Source organism: Trifolium pratense, linkage group LG1 (genome assembly GCF_020283565.1).
Source record: "Trifolium pratense cultivar HEN17-A07 linkage group LG1, ARS_RC_1.1, whole genome shotgun sequence".
NCBI classification, from domain to species: Eukaryota; Viridiplantae; Streptophyta; class Magnoliopsida; order Fabales; family Fabaceae; genus Trifolium; species Trifolium pratense.
Window position 1 is genome coordinate 22,787,146 of NC_060059.1, and position 20,389 is coordinate 22,807,534.

At 35.5% G+C, this 20,389-nt stretch overlaps 1 protein-coding gene across 2 annotated transcripts; it reads left to right on the forward strand.

Annotated features, from left to right (window-relative positions):
* LOC123923097 (protein SODIUM POTASSIUM ROOT DEFECTIVE 3-like) lies at positions 1 to 1,758 on the forward strand. 2 transcript variants are annotated; one of them, XM_045975743.1, is made up of 3 exons: positions 1 to 751; positions 1,169 to 1,250; positions 1,457 to 1,758. In XM_045975743.1, exons 1-3 carry the CDS (start codon positions 155 to 157, stop codon positions 1,609 to 1,611), a joined length of 834 nt encoding a protein of 277 aa, XP_045831699.1. In that variant the 5' UTR covers positions 1 to 154; the 3' UTR covers positions 1,612 to 1,758. The 2 variants fall into 2 exon arrangements, with proteins under 2 accessions (XP_045831699.1, XP_045831707.1); XM_045975751.1 differs by having other exon boundaries at positions 2 to 751; positions 1,175 to 1,250.
* The last annotated feature ends 18,631 nt before the right edge of the window (positions 1,759 to 20,389 follow it).

Here is a 20,389-nt window from a genome sequence, read left to right on the forward strand (position 1 = left end):
AAAAGCAATCAGTACCTACTACCATACAAGCTTTTATTTGTATTTGTACTACTTTGTTAGTAATTTTCTCTCTTTATATCACCATCTTCTCTCTGTGCTAACTAGCTACAGAATCACTAGGAACCACAAATTCTTTGTTTCTGATATCCAAAAGATGAAAAGAATGGACATTTTCTGTGCTTCTCAAGCCTCAACAGCAATATGTCTTAGCATGGAACAAGCTTCATGCTCATCTTCCAATACTATTCAACTTGGAGGCAGAGTCATTGATCGCCACAACCCTATTATCAATGATTCAAGAAGAAGCACTTCAAAAACTATAACTGCTCCATGTTCTTCTTCTCAGCTACCTATTGATCCCAAGAAAAAAACCTTGTCTTCTTCTTCTTCTTCCAAGCCAAGTAATGGACACAACATGGAAAATGGAACTAAAGTTTATGAGGAAAAGAAGAAAAGTACAGCAGAAGAAAAGGTTACCGAGCATGTCAACAAGAGTTACTATTCTAAGCCAATTGATTTCATTCTGAAAAGGAGATCCATTAAGTTACCTGCTGATTCAATCACTCCACATGGTTCAACTAGATCTTTACTTAGTGACACAGCTTTTTTAGATGCTTCCACAGATAATGATCCTGTTTTGGCATTAACTAAGGTTGATAATAAAAAGGCTGAAATTGTTGGTCAAGATGAATCTAATCCTGCATCTAAACTCTCTAATTCTTCTTCTCCAAAATCGGGTTCGCCAGACCAGGTTAGTTAATAGTTTTCTTTTCTCTGCTTACATATAGCACTGACACTTCAGATTGAAGACTTCTCCTCTGTCGGACACATCCTAGTGACAGACTCATCCGACACATGTGGTTATATTCAATTTTTTCAAATTATTACCTGAGTCGTCGATGCGTCAGTGACATGGCCGGTGTTCATATGTATGTGTCAATGTTTCATAAGGTTTTCTTTTATGGAACTTATTTAGGATTTTCCAATTTGAATTTTTTTCATTTGTTTCTTTCTAAAGCCTCTCCAATTTTAATTTATGGCATACTTCGTGAATATAAATTAAGCAAGTTTGAAAGCTTATGTTTGTAGAATAACCAAGACTAGTTTTATGAAGCATTTTGCACAACTTGAATGTTGAATAAGGTGATGATTTGAGTAAATATTTAAGCTGCAGGTTGTAGTACTTTGGGTTTCTTTGCATTGCAGAGCATGTGAAGGGAAGGTGAGGAAACACCTCACTAGAATGCAAGGTAAGAAAGACCTAACTCCCTACATATAAAAAAACAGGTATTAATTGATGTCGACCATCAATTTAAAATCAGTCAACTCACATTACATTTTCACTAAACCATATCTTTGAATAATTTTCACGGTTGATTTAAGAGATCTAATTGTCAAGATCAATAAATACGTCACACATTTCTTAATTAAAGTTGTTCATTGTATATATGGGCAGGAGTTAGCTCATTCAACATAGATTTTGCTGCAAAGAAGGTGACAGTAGTGGGAGATGTGACTCCATTTAGTGTCTTGGAAAGCATATCAAAGGTGAAGAATGCACAATTTTGGCCAAAAGTTGGATCTGACATCAAACAAACAAAATTCATCTAATTTAGAGGAAAGTAAAATATTTATTTACATTGATGTATGTTTTTAGGGTGCCCCTAATATGGACCTTTAATGCTTAATTTAATTATTGTAAAATGTCTTTGAAAGAAGTAAGAATGTCTTAGATAATAAAATGAAGAAATTTGCATACATTATTTAGTAAAATTTCAACATTTTTTAGTAAGTTTTATATAAAATAAGAAATGCACATTATTGAAATACTTAAGTGGTTACATTTGGAAATGGTTTAGAAATATTTATTCAATTCTGATTACAAAAATCATATCTAATATGTATTAGTACTTTCTTCTTAAGAAAAGAAAAAAAATTCTACTGTCACAAGTCACAAGAGTTTATTTTTCGAGGTGACACGACAAAATAGCACGATAATAATACTGTTTTTGGCACTATATAGATAATAAAATTGTGACAGTAGAAATGGTGAATTATTTAAGTACTTCTATCTATGTAGTACACTGTTAGTGTTGTCTCTTATCTTCAAAGAGAAAGAAATGAATTGAAAGGAGCCTCATGTCCTAGCTAGTTTTGTTTCTATCCCATTTGAAATCTGTTTAGCCATGTCCTTATACACATGCCAATGATGCCATGCAGTTTTGTAAGTGTTTGCCCAAGTCCAAGTCCTTCTTTTCTTAAAAGTTAAATATATTTTTAAAAGTTTTGTAGGTTTTTTTTTCTTACAACAAAGAGAAAAAAGGAATAAAAAAAGAACAAGGGCTCTAATCCCCGATAAATTCTACACCCCAAGCATCATTAATGAGTGGTCTTAGCAGCTCACTAGTAGGAGCATAAATCTTCACAAACTTCGCATTAGATGTAGCATCCAATTTTGCTAAAACATCCGCACACGCATGCATTTCCCTCACGAAAAGTATGCTTAATAACAACATCTCAATCCTTGGCTAAGAGTTGACGACCTCATTAGGAAATCGGTGATGAATTGTGCCCCCTTGTTAATCAAATTATAGAGTAACGAATCCGAGCGGCACACAATCTTACGGTAGCCACTATCCCAACACAAATTCAGACTGTGCAAAACTGCCATTAAAATATCACTTTTGTCAACAAAAAAAAAAGACTTGAAATATCACACTTTATGCAATTTAGTCCATAAAATATCACTATTTTGAAATTTAATCCATAAAATATATAAAACAAAAATATTCTCTAAAATATATAAAATTCGTCATCTTAATCTTTAAAATATATGAAAATCCGTCCGATTATTCCATTTTAAAGTGACAAATATATGGACTACTTATACTTTATGGTTAAATTGGAGATAAATTGTTACTTTAAAGGCTACATTTAGAGCTGTCAAAACGGGCGGCCCGGCCAATTTCGGGCCGGCCCGGACGGGTTTCGGGTTTCGTCGGGCCGGGCTAAAAAGCCCGGATAAAAAACGGGCTACCAAAATTAGTGCCCGAGCCCGGCCCGGTACGGGTAGTCGGGCGGCCCGGTTTATCTTTTTTTAAATTTTTTTTTTACTTTTAGTGCTCAAACTCAACTATATAAATAGCCTTAATAATTCTCGCGCGTCCTATTTTTTACTCATCCGCTATAAATATTATATAATTCGCGCGCGCCGTATTTTTACTCATCCCCTATCTACGAGTTTCTCGCGCGCCCTATTTTTACTCATCCACTACCTACGAGTTTCTCGCGCCCTATTTTTACGCATCCGCTACTTACGAGTTTCTCGCGCGTCATATTTTTACTCATCCGCTACCTAGGACTTTCTCGCGCGCCCTATTTTTACTCATCCGCTACTACGAGTTTCTGCCCTATTTTTATTCATCCACTATGTACAAGTTTCTCGCGCGCCCTATTTTTACTCATCCACTACCTACGAGTTTCTCGCGCCCTATTTTTACGCATCCGCTACTTACGAGTTTCTCGCGCGTCATATTTTTACTCATCCGCTACCTACGACTTTCTCGCGCGCCCTATTTTTACTCATCCGCTACGTATGAGTTTCTCGCGCGCCCTATTTTTATTCATCCCCTACGTACGAGTTTCTCGCGTGTCCTATTTTTACTCATCCGCTACCTACGAGTTTCTTGGGTGCCCTATTTTTACTCCTGCTACTTAAGTAGCGGACAGTATTTTATAATTTATATTACAAACTAATTTCAAATCATCCGAAACAAATTATTTATATTTATATTTATACTTTATTTTCTTTTAAATTTTAATTTTTTCGGGCTTGCGGGCCGCACGCGGCCCATTCGGGCTAGCCCATATTTTAATCGGGCTTTGTCGGGCCGGGCTAAAAAACCCGGAAATAATTCGGGCTAGGATTTTCAAGGCCCGAGCCCGGGAAAAAATCGGACTTGGCGGGCCGGCTCATTCGGGCTAGCCCATTTTGAGAGCTCTAGCTACATTGATGTTATATTTCTTTTTTTATTTAAGTGTTGGAGTTAAATCATGTGATATTTATGTTCAAATAACATATACTTCTAGCACAAACGATTGTGTGACTCTGAAGTATCAAATTCGATTCCTACTACAAAAATGTTTGCAACATATGTACGTGTTTGTTAATGCGTTGGGCCATATGTGGCCACACATTGAGGCAGAATCTTCATGGTTAACTTCTATAAATTGCGGTGAAAACCGTATTGAGACGCAATATTTACAATTTTGACGTTGAACCAAACAAGTGGCGGAACTAGGGGTGACTGGGATGAGCCACGGCCACCCCGAAAAAATGAGAAATTACTATAATACCTTTTGTACGGCCCAGTGGTTTGGGTTGATAATGGCGCACATTAGTATGGAGAGGTCGCATGTCCTACTCTTGCAGCCCTCTTTTTTTGATTTTTTGTGCTTTTTCTCTTAAAAAACATCATATTCAATACCAAGATTCGAACCCACCCATTCGATGACTAAAATATTTTCTCAAACCACTGAACCAACAACAACATTTTATAAAAGGTTGATCTTTATATATATATATATATATATATATAGAAACAATGGACAATTTCTATAATAATTATTCTCTTTCATTTATACTTGTAATATGGTAAAATATATAATTTTTTAGTGATCAACTTTATTTAAGTATTAGTTTAAAGCAAGGTTGTCAGAACCGGACCGGACCGACCGGTCGGACCGTGAACCGGCCATGTATACGGTTCGGTTTGGCCTAAAAATCGGGCAGCAACGAACCGGTAAAAAGCCGGTCGAACTGGCCATGAACCGGGTCAAACCGGTGAACCGACCGGTGCGGTTTAGCGGTTCCGAAATTTTTTTTAAAAAAAAAGGACAAAATCGGGGAGCAAAATTGAACCGCTAAACCGGCTCAAACTCGGTCAAAACCGAACTTCTTTTTATAATTTTTTTTATTACTATACTTGCATTGAGAAACATTCATTTCATTATTACTATACTTGACCCCACAAGCATTTGCAAACACTTTGATTTGCCGTACATTTCAACAACACCTTACCCAATTTATTTATAGTGAAGCTACCTCTCAAATTTTTGTGAAACAAACAATGTGGGACTAATAGTGTAGTGCAAATACAATATCTCCATATTAGACAAACATACATACGAACCTCATACTTTTTTTTTAGAAATAACAAACATTTGTCACGTTAAGAAGTGAACTTTTGTTATAATATTTTTTTTTAGCCTCACTTTTTTATGTTTCAATTTCCCTTTTGATATTTTGTTTCTTTCTTTTTGTTAATAGTTTTGATATTTTGTATCTAATTGTGACTCTTATTCCAACTAAAGGAACTATTTATAGGCACAAGGATGAATAACTGCTTTTGCAAGACGTGCTTCGCCAACTTCCCAAATCCATGAACCCACGAACTCTTGACCAAGTTTGGGGAAAGTAATTGCTTCTTTATTTCAACTGTCGCTCGAACCTTGCCTTCGAAACTCTTGCTATCTCCTGCTTAAAAATAATGAAAATAATTCTAAGTCCAGAACGCCTTCGAATACTAAGTTTCGAAAATCCCTATTGGATTCGAAGGCACTTTTGCCTCTTTGTTAATAAAACGTTTATGATATTAAGGCTTTAAATAGGCTTAATTAGGCAATTAAATCACCTTTTCATATCCTTTATTACCTTATTCAATACGTTCATCTTGGACCGTCATAGATACATTCCAATTATTATTTCCATTCATTTAACTTAGTCACGCATTAAAATGTCGCACCAAATTAGTATTAAATTTATAAGGTCAAAAATTCGAGATAACAATGAGACCAAGTGACGTTCATGAAGGTTGCATTACTAACACATTCAATATAATAATAGTAGTTGTAGCACTATGAATTCCCCGTTTTTTAAAGTTGCACTAAAAAATAAGTGAGTTGTTTCAAAATGATGTGATTTTAATGGGACCCACAAAATACTCATGTGAAGGTTGAACAATTGGAGAAGTTTTTAGTTGGAACATCCAAAATATGCATAGAGCCGGCCCCGGATGCAGGGGTACGAGTTAGTTGACGGTGACTCATGATAAAGGTTGCACATGATGTGATCAAATATGATAGAATGAGTGAATTTGTATTCATTCATTAAATTGGGAATAAATTCTCTCAAGTGTAATTTATACTTGAGAGAATAAAGTGTGGTTTGTTACCATTGATCAAGAGAGAGAAACATATAAAAATTTAGAGAAAATGAATTTAGATGGTGTTAGATTACACTTTATTCTCCCAAGTGTAAATCACACTTGAGAGAATTCATTCCCCATTAAATTAAAAGACAACAAGGTTGACAACAGCTTCTCAAGCCATCGGGATAGACTCTGTCATCCAACTTAAAATGCCACATTCGATTTGGATTCAGCGCAGTTATTCGTCTTAGCCGTTTTATCATTGCGGCAGCTCTATGCTTGGGTTTCCATTTTATTATAATATAATATAGTAGACTTTTCAAAAAATAAAATGAAAAATGTTTATTTCAAAAAGGTCCAGTGTTATTATTTAATTTTGTTTTTTATTTAAAAAATAAATAAATTTTAAAGATTCAATCTAAAGTTGAAAGTCATCAATTAGTGTTAAAAAAAAGGTAATAAAAATAACAATTCCCTCCTTTGAACATATCAATTGAGAATCACACATTTTCAATGTCGAATACGTCAAGTTTTTGAGTCAAAGTTTCGATATAGGATTTTTCCAATGTCGAATAAAAATTGCAAAACTATAAATCAAATTGAATGGTGATTGGAGTTAGGAAAAGAAGGAATTTGAAGATGAAGGAACTGTTAAGTCTGTTAAGAACAAATGGCCAACTTGCTTCATTGATCATACAAACCTTGCTTATATAGCAAATCATTACAATTGGGCCTAACACAACTATATTGGGCTTAAGCTAATGACGGCCCAATACCACAAACAAACTATACAACAAACTCTCCCCAAATTGAACAATCCTAAGAGTTCAATTAAAGAGACTTGCCAAACAAGCTAAACAATATTCACACCAAAAACTGAAATAAGCAAAGCAGAAAACTGAAGCAATTCTGCAGCCAAGCAAAGCAGTCTGCAACAAGATACTTGACTCAGCAGCACCAAGCCTACAAGTCTGATCAAGCATTCATTTCATTACCATTCCTAAACCACTTCTCAATTTCAGAAAAGCATCCAACTTCAAAGGTTTAGTCATAATATCAGCCAACTGGTCTTGTGATTTGCAATGTTTGAGCTCAATTGTACCATCCTTTGTGAGATCTCTCAAGAAGTGAAATCTCACATCAATGTGTTTACAACGACCGTGCATGATGGGATTCTTAGACAGCTTGATGGAGGAGCTGTTATCACAGTAAATCTGAGTACAAATTTTATGATTCTTAAGCAAGTAGCTTAGTATACTTCTTAACCAAACAGCTTGGCAGGCACATGCAGCAGCTGCAACATATTCTGCCTCTGTGGTGGACAAGGTGACAATAGGTTGCTTCTTAGAAGACCAAGATATGGCTCCTGATCCAAGCATGAATACAAACCCTGTGGTGCTCTTTCTGTCATTCAAATCACCAGCATAGTCTGAATCTGACCATCCAACTAGCTCAAAACCCTTCTCTGTGTCACACCTGTACATGATTCCATTTGTAAGTGTACCCTTCAAGTACCTCAATATTCTTTTGACTGCTGTAAGGTGCATGTTTGTAGGCCTTTCCATATATCTAGCTACCAGACACACTGAATAAGCCAAGTCAGGCCTTGTAGCCAACAGGTACATTAGGCTCCCAACTATCTGCTTATACTCTCTTGCATTTGTAGCATCACTACCTTCATCTTTGTCAAGTTTACAACCAGGCACAATAGGGCTACATACACTATTGCAATTTTCCATACCAAACCTCCCTAAGATCTCAGTTGCATATTTTTGTTGACTGATGTATATACCTTCATCAGACTGGATTACTTCTACTCCAAGGAAATACTTCATTTTTCCCAAATCAGTCATTGAAAAATTCTTTTTGCATTGATGATTTAAACTCATTCATAAAAGACAAATCATTTCCAGTGTATATAAGATCATCAACATATAGACTGACTATTAGAATCTTACCATTTGGCTTGTGTTTTATGAACAATGTATGTTCTGAAGGACATTTCTCAAATTCCTCAGAGTTGAAGTAGGCTTCAATTTTGCTGTACCAGGCCCTTGGTGCTTGTTTCAAGCCATACAATGCTTTCTTAAGTTTGTACACCTTGTTCTTTTCTTTCTGATAACCTGGTGGCTGTTCAACATAGATATCTTCACTTAATTCTCCATGTAAAAAGGCACTTTTTACATCCAACTGAAACACTTTCCAACCTTCTCTTGCTGCTATAGCTAGTATTGATCTAATTGTGTCACATCTTGCTACAGGAGCAAACACCTCATCATAGTCAATACCATGCTTCTGATTGTACCCTTTTGCTACCAGTCTTGCCTTATGTTTATCAATTTCTCCCTTTTCATTGTGTTTAGTCTTGAAAATCCATTTCACACCAATCACATTGGCTCCTTTAGGTAGGCTAGTGAGCTCCCAGGTCTGATTCTTCTCTATGGAATTCATTTCTTGATTCATAGCTTCTATCCATACCTTAGACTTAACAGCTTCACTGAATGATGTTGGATCTTCAGTAGGTACATAAACTGCAAGATTATGCAGCTGGTCAATCTGATCAAGCTCCTCTCCTGTAACAAAATCATTCAAGTTCTGAGGTGGTCTCCTAGCTCTTGGAGGCAAATTCACTTCAGACTGGAAATCAATACCATCACTATCATCACTTGAAGTGTTCATATCAATTTCAGCTTGAACCTCATTGTCATTTGCTGGAGCTGATGTGCTACATTCTTCATCATTGAGAACATCATTGCCTAATTGGTTTTCCTTCTTGTCTGGGATCTTATTCCAATTCCAACCTTTATTCTCTTCAAATACAACATCTCTGCTGATGATTATTTTCTTCTTTTCAGGGTCATAGAGCTTATAAGCTTTTGACTCTTCACTTAGTCCCAGAAGAACACATTTCACACTTTTGCTATCTAGCTTGGTTCTTTGACTGTCAGGTATATTAACAAAAGCTATACATCCAAAAATTCTGAAGTGATGCACAGAAGGTTTGACTCCACTCCAAGCCTCTTCTGGTGTGATGTCTTTGACAGATAGAGTGGGGCTTCTATTCATCACATAAGTAGCCCACTTCAAAGCTTCTGGCCAAAATGGTTTTGGTACACCTTTTCCAGCTAACATACTCCTTACCATATTCATCAAAGTCCTGTTTTTCCTTTCTGAAACACCATTCTGCTGAGGTGTGTATGCTGCAGTCAATTGTCTCTTGATTCCATGATTACTACAAAAATCAACAAAAGCATTTGAGGTATATTCACCACCCCTATCTGTTCTTAGGCATTGAATATAACAACTGGACTCTTTTTCAACCATAGCCTTAAACTGTTTGAAAGTTTCTAGTGAACTAGACTTTTCTTTCAGCAGATATATCCATGTTTTTCTAGTTAGATCATCAGTGAAGGTTATGAAATACCTGTTGCCACTGTTGGATTTTGGATTGATAGGTCCACAGATATCAGAATGGACAAGTTCAAGCTTAGAGCTGGCTCTCCAATTTGACTGCTTGGGAATGGCATCTCTGTGTTGCTTGCCCTCCAAGCAATCTGCACAATTTTCATCTAGCTCTTTCAATGCTGGTAGACCTTTCACCATATCTTTTTTAACAAGAACATTCAATCCTTTGATGCTTAAGTGGCTATATCTGCTATGCCAAAGTTGAGAGTTGACAGGTTTTGAAGCTTGCAGACATCTTGGAGCAATTACTTCTGCTTTGACAATATACATTCTGTTTGTTGACATGTATGTAGCAAAAAGCAATCCCTTTTCTTCATGATAAACTTTGCAGCAATTGTTTTTTAATACAATTGTAGCATTCTTCTGCTGAATTTGGCCAATGCTGAGAAGGTTTGTTTTTAATCCAGGTATGAAATACACATTGGTGAAAACATGAACTCTTCCATTGATACTGAGTTTCACATTTCCTTTTCCCATCACATTCATCCTAGAGTCATCACCCAATTTCACTGAATCTCTATAATTCTCATCAAAATCATAAAACCAATCTTTGTTACCTGACATATGATTGCTGCACCCAGAATCCAAGAACCAATTTTCACCATTCTCATCATCATTGGTTTTGGCCATGAGGAGCATTTCTTCTTTAAACTCATCCAATTCTGCATAATTGGCATTTTCACTCCAATTGGGACAATCACTCTGGTAGTGTCCCAATTTATGACAGTGGAAGCATTCTACATTTTCTTTGCTTTGCCTTCCCCTACCACGACCTCTAGTAGAGTTAGAATTTCTTCCCCTACCTCTCCCTCTGCCACCATTAGTGACCTTGAGAGCTTGCTCTTCTTGCTTGATTTGTTGACCTTTCATACGTTGTTCATGAACTATCAAGCTACTCTGCAGCTCATCAATGGAGAGTGTGGTGACATCACAAGATAATTCAATAGAACAGACTACATGATTGAACTTTGCAGTCATTGATCTAAGAATTTTCTCAACCACAGTACTTTGTTCTATTCTTTCACCACAAGAAGTCATCTTGTTGGTGATAACCATGGTTCTTGCAAAGTATTCCTCTACTGATTCACTCTCCCCCATTTCAAGAACCTCAAAATCTTTGCGCAATGCTTGAAGTTGTGCACGTTTCACCTTTGTGGAACCTTGATACTTAACTCTCATAGCATTCCAAATATCACGTGCAATGTCACGATTAAGAATCGTTTCTAAGATGGATCGATCAATAGATTGAAACAAATAGTTTTTGACTTTCAAATCGGTAAGCTTACTCTCATTTGCGATGCGTTGTTGCTCCACCGTTGCATTCGCCGGAGCCACTGTCACACCATTCTCGATCAAGCTCTAATACTCTTTGGATCGGAGCAAATTCTCCATCAACATCGCCCAATGATCGTAGTAGCCATCAAATTTGGGAATTGAAGGCTTCAAGAAGTCTGAATTTTCTGCCATTGCGAAGAAAATTGCAGTGGGAGGAATGAGAAAGATGAAGAATGCAGGTTCTTTGGTGTGGTGTGGTGAAGAAGATGATCGGAGAACTAACTTTTTGGAACGGTTAGGACGGTTAGGATGGTTGCAACCACCGTAACAAACTTGTTTCTTGCAAGAAACGGAAAACAGGTGATGGATTAAAGGCTCTATGATACCACTTGTTAAGAACAAATGACCAACTTGCTTCATTGATCATACAAACCTTGCTTATATAGCAAGTCATTACAATTGGGCCTAACACAACTATATTGGGCTTAAGATAATCACGGCCCAATACCACAAACAAACTATACAACAAAGTCTTCTTTCATGGTGATTGAGGTTCTTGCAGCCATGAATGAGGTGGCAGCTGAGAGGAGAATAAGGAAATGTGAGAGTGCACTCCATGAATGGAAGTGTCTTATTACTAGTTTTTTACCCGTGTTGTCGCACGACCCATTAGATTTTTTTTTGGACAATGGTCCATTATAGATTTAAAAAATAGTTGATGATTTTTATTATATAGCACAAAAGCACAACAAACCACCACTAATAAATGTGTCTACCAAATATATTTAAGAGAATAGCTATAAATTTCATAGAAAGGACATGGAACCGACCCCGACTGAAGAAAAAATACAAAATAGTTCTCGACTCTACAATCTGTTAGTCACTTTAGTCCATGACGTTAAAAATGACCGTTAACTTTACAAAAAAGCTGATGTGGCATTTTTGGGGACACGTGGCACGTTGACTAGGCATTAGTTGGACAAGTGGTCTGATGATATGGCGAGGGATGAAAATGACAATACGAGGGAGCAAAATGACAATATTTTTTTTTTCTTTTCATTTCTTCATCTTCTTCCTCTCACTCCTTGTTGATACAATCATCAATAAAATCCAGAATTTTAAACCCAAATTTTTTAAAATATCATCAATAAAAAATTTGTAAAATTTTAACCAAATTTTCAAACAAAATCGCTAAAACCTCAAATGAAAATATTTTTGATACAATTTGGTTGTTCCAATTTTTCCAGAAGTTATGGTAAATAACAATCGATTGATGGTTGTGATTTAGGAGAAGATGAAAGTGCATAAACAATTGGGCATATTGTCGTTTTGGTCCCTCGTATTGTCGTTTTGGTCCCTCGCCATATCATCAGGCCACATGTCCAACTAATGCCTAGTCAACGTGCCAGGTGTCCCAAAAAAAATGTCACATCAGCCTTTTTTTGTAAGGTTAACGGTCATTTTAAACGTCAGGGACTAAAGTGACTAATGGATTGTAGAGTCGGGGACTATTTTGTATTTTTTCTTCAATCAGAGACCAGAATGACAGCGAGTTGTACATTCAGGGACTAAAATGACTATTTCCCCTTTTTAGTAATAATACAACCATTTCATAGCAATCTAACATATTTTATTTATATTTTTTGAAATACTTCGGAATATACAACATTTACTCTAGGTTTAAATTTTTTCTTTTTTCACACCTCTGTTTTAGGTATACACCACTATAGACAAAAGAATTGGGCCAAGCCCAGTATTATTACTCACTAACCCACAACATTCTCCTCCTATGCTATTTTCTTCATCATCCTGTAATTACCCTACTGTTACGCTCTCCGATCCGATCTCTCCCTCTCCATACGCCGCCGCCGCAATATTTCCTCTTACACCCACCGCAAGCAAATCCTCGTTTGACCAAAAAAATTTCGTTTTCTTCATCTTCTCATTTGTCTCTATCTATCTATCTATCTATCTATTGGAACAATATCACCAAATGGATATTCCTCTTTGTCACCTAACCATCACTGTCAAAAGCTCCTTTTTTTAACATATCGGAGCTATTCGGCAGAGTTGATTACCGGATCTGTAATCCTCGTCATAAGTACTCTCTGTTGGACTGCTTTATTTCACGATCTGGACACCATTGTCGATGACCGTCGTGTCGGAAGTCATCACCGCTGCCGCGAGGGTTATTTGTTACCTCATTCTTTCATATAAGATCGATGCATCATGGATCTTCCAAGGGTAAGTGTTACACCCTCATTTTACTTTGTTTTGTATATAGAAACCCTAACTAAATAATTTTCTATATGGTTCTGTTTTATTGTAAGAGGAAATATATATGGATATCTTGTGATTTCAACAATTTTTCTTGTTAAGTTTTCTACTTACCAAATTATCTGTTGATGAAACTTTTTAAATAAATCAAAGGATATTTTGTTTTTAATTTTTTTTTGAAAGATTGCATAAAATCTTTTTTACTTCTGAAATTAGAATTTAATTTTGTACATGTTGCATTATAAAACATGAAAATAATTCCGATTTTTCTTCTCTATTATTGTTTTGCTGCGAGATTCACTTAAGAGGGCAGAAGTAAACAATGAGTTAAAGCAATTGTAAAGTGGAGGCAGTTCAAGATTTTTTCCATAAAGGTACTGCAAATTTAGACAGAAATCATACAATATTTTTTTTAAAAAAATTCAATATAAAAAACATAAATTTCAAAGAGAAAAGTTATCTTTTAATTTATTTCAGTTAGTTAACATTATCAAATGATTCAATATCTGTCTACAATAGTTCTTTCTGAACATCTTTACATTATATGCATATGGAAATATTAATTTTTAATCTGTGTATACGATTTGGTATGTATGTGATCATCACTTTAGTGTGGAATTTCAAGGTTTATAGGTTTATGTTGTTTGAGTTAAGGGGGAGGAAAGTCGATAGTTAGTAACTCTTTTCTGATATTAATGCAAACACTAAAAAAATTTGATAATATAACTTCAACAGACCTTGAAGGTTATACCTTAATTCCTTATTTTAAAATTATTTCTTTTCAAAAAACATGGAAATGTTTCAAGTGTACAGTATTTATATTGGCATCTAGTGTTTATAACATATGGACTTTATATGACTTTGTAAATATATCACCAATCAAAGAATGGGGAATTTTTGAAGTATGAGATGTCAAATAAGTGAGTAGTAAGAAGTTTAAGGATATTCGAATAAATAGTTTGCATATCTTTCTGCCCAAGTTTAAATAATTAAGGATGCTCTAAATAATTAAGGATACTCCAATAGCTTTTGAACTTTGTTCTCTCTTCTTTTTTTGGGTTTTCACTTCCTCTGGTCCCATACCTTATGGATTTACATCTTTGGGGGCTGCTAATTTAGACCCAGTTGGGTCTAAATTAGCAAGGTGCACCTTTTGAGTTGGACAAAAATACCCTTTCTTTTTTAAAAAAAAAAAAAAACATATTGGCGCTGATCCAGTGTCGCGCGCCTACCGCAGGACCACCGTTACAGACCGTTGATTTCCATCAGACGGCCAAGAGATGATCTCATCATGGCTGTCGGATCAATCAAACAGTCCAGATCATCCATCTCCATGATAAGCCAGCGCGTGCACCACAGTAGATCTGCGCCTGGAGAGAGAAAATTTCATTTTAAAAAAGCAGGACACGTGTCAACTGCTGGGTGGTTGGCGTGTTTTTTTTTTCATTTAATAATTTAAACTCAATTATTTCGTTGTAAATTAATTTTTTATTTTTTTATTTTTATACCAAAATTCATAATTTTTTTTTGTCTACAAGTAGAGACTTGGTTCGTTTGATTTGGACACAAAAAAAAAACTCAATTTTTCACTACCTTTAATTATCTTTATATAATACTGTGAAACCATTTAGCTGGTAGAATGGTTTCACAGTATAACTCTCTGAAACCATTTTACTGGTAGAATGGTTTCAGTGAGTAATTTCTTAATTGTTTGCTTCTGAAACCATTTAACTGGTACAATGATTTCAGAGCGTTGTACTTTGAAACCATTTCACGGATAGAATGGTTTCAGGGGAGTTGATTTTTAATTGTTTGCTTCTGAAACCATTTTACTGCTAGAATGGTTTCACAGTATAACTCTCTGAAACCATTCTTCCAGCTAAATGGTTTCAGAAGCAAACAATAGTTTTTAATTACCGTTTTATCTCATTTAATTAACGAAAAATAGTTTCAGGTCTCAAAAAATTTCATAAAATATACCAAAAGTTCCAGAATATTATCTAATATTTTATTAGAAACAAATAAAAAAACAATTGGTTTCAGAGTACAAATCTATGAAATTATTATTATTATTTGTTAAATGGTTTTAAATAATCAGCGGAATTTGTGAAAATAATTTCATGACTTGAACTAGGGAGAGTGAGGTACACAAGAGGGTTCTAAATAATTCATAGTACTTTACATAAAATTTTGGAAATTTTTTATGGAATTATAATATTTTTAATTACCTTTTTACTCATTTAATTAACTAAAAATAGTTTCGGGTCTCCAAAAATTTCATACAATATACCAAAATTTCCAGAATATTATCTACTATTTTATTATGAAAAAATAAAAAAAAAATAGAGCCTCCCTGAGGCCGCACGCGCCCCCACGCGCCGCCGGTGAGAGTGGGCGTGGGCGACGCGCACTGTTCATCGTCCCTCCCACCCGTTTTATGCAGAAACGGGTCGTGCGACCCGGTTTTTGACCCGGTTCGATCTCCCTCAATACTCAACGAAACTCGACGTTCCTTATATGGATTTTGATCGTTTTTAAATTTAACAAAGGTTTCCGGTATTAGTTTTTGAAATCGGCGTTCGATTCGCACGTAAAATGAGGTCGAAATTTGGAAGAAATTTAAAAAATGTAATAGTTGTTCTATTGTTTCAAAAAAAAAAAGGGTATTTTTATGATGCAAATTACATACATGCCCCAGTTGCTCTATTGTTTCAAAAAAAAAAATGGGTATTTTTGTCCAACTCAAAAGGTGCACCTTGCTAACTTAGACCTAACTAGGGTCTAAGTTAGAAAACCCCTACATCTTTTTGTAGAGTAGAACAACCTTTGAAGAAGGTTTCTTATTTTTATCTTCAAAGTACCTGCAAAATCAATTCTATAGCATGAATTATAATTTTTGAAATCAAAATTCTCCATAGAAAAAGGATATTTTGTTTAAAAAAGTTATGTTTTTTTGGACAGATTATATAAAAAAAAAACTTATTTACTTCCAAATTAAGGAGGAAGTGCTAAATAAACAGGTCAAGTGATAACAAACTTCAAGTAGTCTCATGAGAATTGCAACTGATATAATGAAATGTCTATGTTAGGCCTTAGTTTTTGCCTTTCTTTTGTATTTTATAATTTAAACTTAATAGAAACTATGTAACTACGGGTAAATTCAATGAACTTTCTGACATTACTTAAAGCTTAGAACTAACAAAATATCATACCTGGATAAAACCTATCCTGGATACATGCAAAATGTGGCTGTAAAGTAGTAACAGCAAACTTGCAAATTAACCAGATACAATGCATAATCTGATCCCTAACCTTAGAGCTGGGAAGAGTCTACTAACTTATAGCCCCTCCTATACAACCTGGGTGTAAAGTAGTATGTAAGACAAAAAAAATGTAAAGTAGTATGAGACAAAAAAAAAAAATTACAACTTTAAAATAAATAAGTAATTAAATAAAATGATATTCTGTTTATAAAAGTTGTTAGCCATGTGCAATATTTCTTCAATGTGACCCTAATATTTGCAGATGTATATGGTTAGCCCTCTATGACTTCTAATCTCATTTATGTCACTTTTTAAATGGTTTACACATGTTATTGTCGTTTCAATGTAGAGAATCTGGAGATTTGGTTCTAATCAATCAAAGTTCTAACCAATAAAAAAAAGAGTATAAATTAGTTCATTGTATGCAATGTGTTGGAATTAGAAAGGGACAAAGTGTGTAGTTTTAAATATAAAACTAACCATCTTGAACTCTTGAAGCATATATTGAAGCTTATAGTATTGGTTATACTGATTTTGGCTATATTATCCATCACTATACTAAACTTGCATTTATATGTTTTGTATTGATTTATGCTTTTTATTTCGAACAATGCAGACCCAACATTCAAGATCAGTATCTGATGTTGATAATAGCCCGAAATCTTTGTTGCTTTTAAGTGAAATAACAATGTGCATGGTTTAGATGACCTATTTGTGAATTAAAGGTACTTTAAGCTTCCTATCCGATTTTAATACTTCATTGAGCAAATGTAGTTTTAGATTTTATAATTGTGATGAATTTTGTAGTAATATTCTTTTACTCATAACTCATGATTTAAACAAAAAGATAATAATCAAATATTACAACTTTATTAGTAACAATGGAAGAAAACATTATGAATCGAAGTAGTTACATTTCCTTCCTTGGGTAGTAGTAAGCCCTATTTAGAAGAGAGTTAGATTGGTTGTACGACGAATTTTTTTATGTAACTGCAATTTCATTCACTAATGACATATTCATATAATTATGCTTTTAGAGAAAAACAACAATCCAAAATATATACCAAACTAAAATTTATAGAAAAATATTCTTTTACCTTTGTGAAACACAAGTTTGTTGAAAGAACTGAGGCTCACCTATAAAAAGACAGAGATCAAACATAATCACAAAACGTAAGTCTCAACCAAAGTTAGATAATAAATTGCACATAGAAATTGCCCATGGCCTCATGCTTTGTTCATATATATATATATATATATGAAATTCCTGGCACACAGTGGACAGGTGTTGCTCAAGGTGTAGCAACACTTGTCTGTTGTAGACAGATGTTGTTACTGGTGCGCCAACACTTGTCTATAAACAGAGCAAATAACATAAAACAATACAAACAGTAAAGTAAATAACACACGAGAGTTGTTAACCCAGTTCAGCCTAAAGCCTACTCTGGGGGATACCAATCCAGGAATGAAGTCCACTATCAGCAGTATTACTTCGAAGCTAAACTCACCCGTTTACAACTTCTCACTTAATCACTACCCAATGACACTTCTACCTAGGAACTCCTAGATATGAGACCCCGTCCCAATTCCCACCTTAGCAACACAGACAGCGCTGCTATTCAAATCCAAAATCACAACAGGTGGAGACACACTCCTAAGAAACTAGGATTCACTCTTGCTTAAAAGCTTGCGAGTAAACCACACAACACAATAGAACAATCTCCGTACTTCAAAGCTTAGAAGAAGTTCACACTTACAACTCAATAACACTTAGGTCCTAAGCTTGCATCAATGAGACACAAGAAAGGCTCACAATTAACACTCTAAAATCCCTAAAACACACGCTTTGTAAGAACACGATTTTAGATGCTTGAATCCATATGCTTGCCTTCGTATTTATAGCAGTAGAATGACTTGGGCTTCAAGACAAAATTAGGGCTTCTAGAATTGCGGCAGCAGTGATATATTTCTGAAAATAATAGTTATATTTTTGAAACGCAAAAATATATTTTCCAAAAATATAATTCCTTTGGAAAATAAAACTAGGGTTTGGCTGCCTCATGAAACACATTAAACACGTGCGCCTTCCTCTGTAAGAAACCTTGAAATAATTCTTCAAACAGATCTTCAAAAGATTGAGTAGAAAATAATAACATCCAGCTGGCGCGCGCAGAACAGAGTCAGATGTTGTTCCAAAGTGTAACAACATTTGTCACAACACTTGGGGTCAGCACACTTGTCTCAACACTTGGCTAAAATATGTTTTTGCAAAATGTAGCCAATATACAAAAACCCAACAATCTCCCCCTTTGGCAAATTTTGGCTAAAACAATATTAGACCAGTATATAGAGAGATACAGTATTACCTTTCCTTCGAGTCAACATGATCACACAACTAGGAAAGAAAGTAACACACAATAAAAACTACTTCCAAGATAGTCAAGTAGCATCAGAGGCAATGCAACAGCGGAATAAAACACAACTAGCCTCATGGAACAACACAAGGGAGAAATAAACTCCCATAGTAGATGCTAAGTAGGAGAAATAAACTCCTAATAGTTTAACGCGCATCCATTCATCATAAGAACAACAGGGAAAAATAAATTCCCATAAACATCTGAGAAAAATAAATTCTCAGTCATAGTGGATAGTGGACTCATTAGTCAGGTGCCATAACACTTGGCACAACATTCGTCATCAAATACATTCAGGCGATCAAGAGATAATATCACTCACACTCCCCCTGAATTCATGCATACAAACATCAGATAGAGAAAGAATATTCACTACTCCCCCTCAGTACATGCATATTACTCACACTCCCCCTCAATACGAGCATACGAACATCTGTCCACACACACACACACTTGTCACACACACACACTACTCCCCCTTTTTAGCCACAATTTAGACAAACATCATGCATAGGAAATAGAAGTGTCAAGGTGCAAATATTACAGACCATAGAGCACACACACAGGTGCTAGAAATCCAGGGCCTTGCCCATAAAAGGAACAACAAAGAAAAACACCAAAAATTCATCAGAAACAAATATAAGGAAACATCAGAAATCATATTGAAGAACTTTCATCAGAGTCCTCCATCACATCCTCAGAGCCATCCTCAGAGTCACTAGTTCCTTCTCCTTCTTGTTCATTAGGCTCACCCTCAACAGTCTCAGCAGCCTCCTCAGCCTTCAGTGCCTCAATTACACGATCAATTTTCAATTTTCTTGCCTCAAGGGCTCTGCTAGTCTCAGTAAGATCAGCAATCATCTGCTTCCTTGAAAGTACACCACCCTGGACAGATGTGCCAACACCTGTTGCAGCATTTGTCCCATCCAGCAACCTCTGCTCAATCACCAACACCCCTTTCCTTTTACAAGGAACATCAGTACTTCTTAGTATATCTGGGTGTTGCTCAAGAATGATATTGCATAGCAGAGTGGGGAGAGCAACTGGCTTCTCAACAGCATATGTCAGAGCATGACTTAAAGTTTCTTGAAAGAAATAAGCTCCATAGTCAAAATTGGCCTTGGTACCCACAGCATAGATGAACCTACCCAATCCTCTTGCCACATCTCCTGAGTGGGTTGTAGGCACCCAATTATGGGCAGCAATCCTATTTAAAACAGCATAAAATGGAGAGAGGGAAGTTGCAGACAACTTAGCCTTGCTTGGCCATACTTTAATTCTTCCACCAGTGAGGACTTTGCAGACCTCATTATCTGTGGCTTTTAGAGGAGCCACTTCATCAGAACTTCTTTGCAGATATTGATTAATCACAATTGGTGAGAATTTCACACACTTTCCACGTACAAAAACTTGCCTATATTCAGGACTTCTTGGATCATTACAGTTTTCAGCAACATTAATCAAAAATTCCTTAACAAGCCTGTCA

Excerpts from the sequence above, each read along its gene's own strand:
- LOC123923097 (XM_045975743.1), top strand. The coding sequence starts at position 155 with ATGAAAAGAATGGACATTTTCTGTGCTTCTCAAGCCTCAACAGCAATA. Across the intron at positions 752-1,168 it reads AATCGGGTTCGCCAGACCAG|CTGCAGGTTGTAGTACTTTG; the intron begins GTTAGTTAATAG and ends TAAATATTTAAG. Across the intron at positions 1,251-1,456 it reads ACACCTCACTAGAATGCAAG|GAGTTAGCTCATTCAACATA; the intron begins GTAAGAAAGACC and ends ATATATGGGCAG.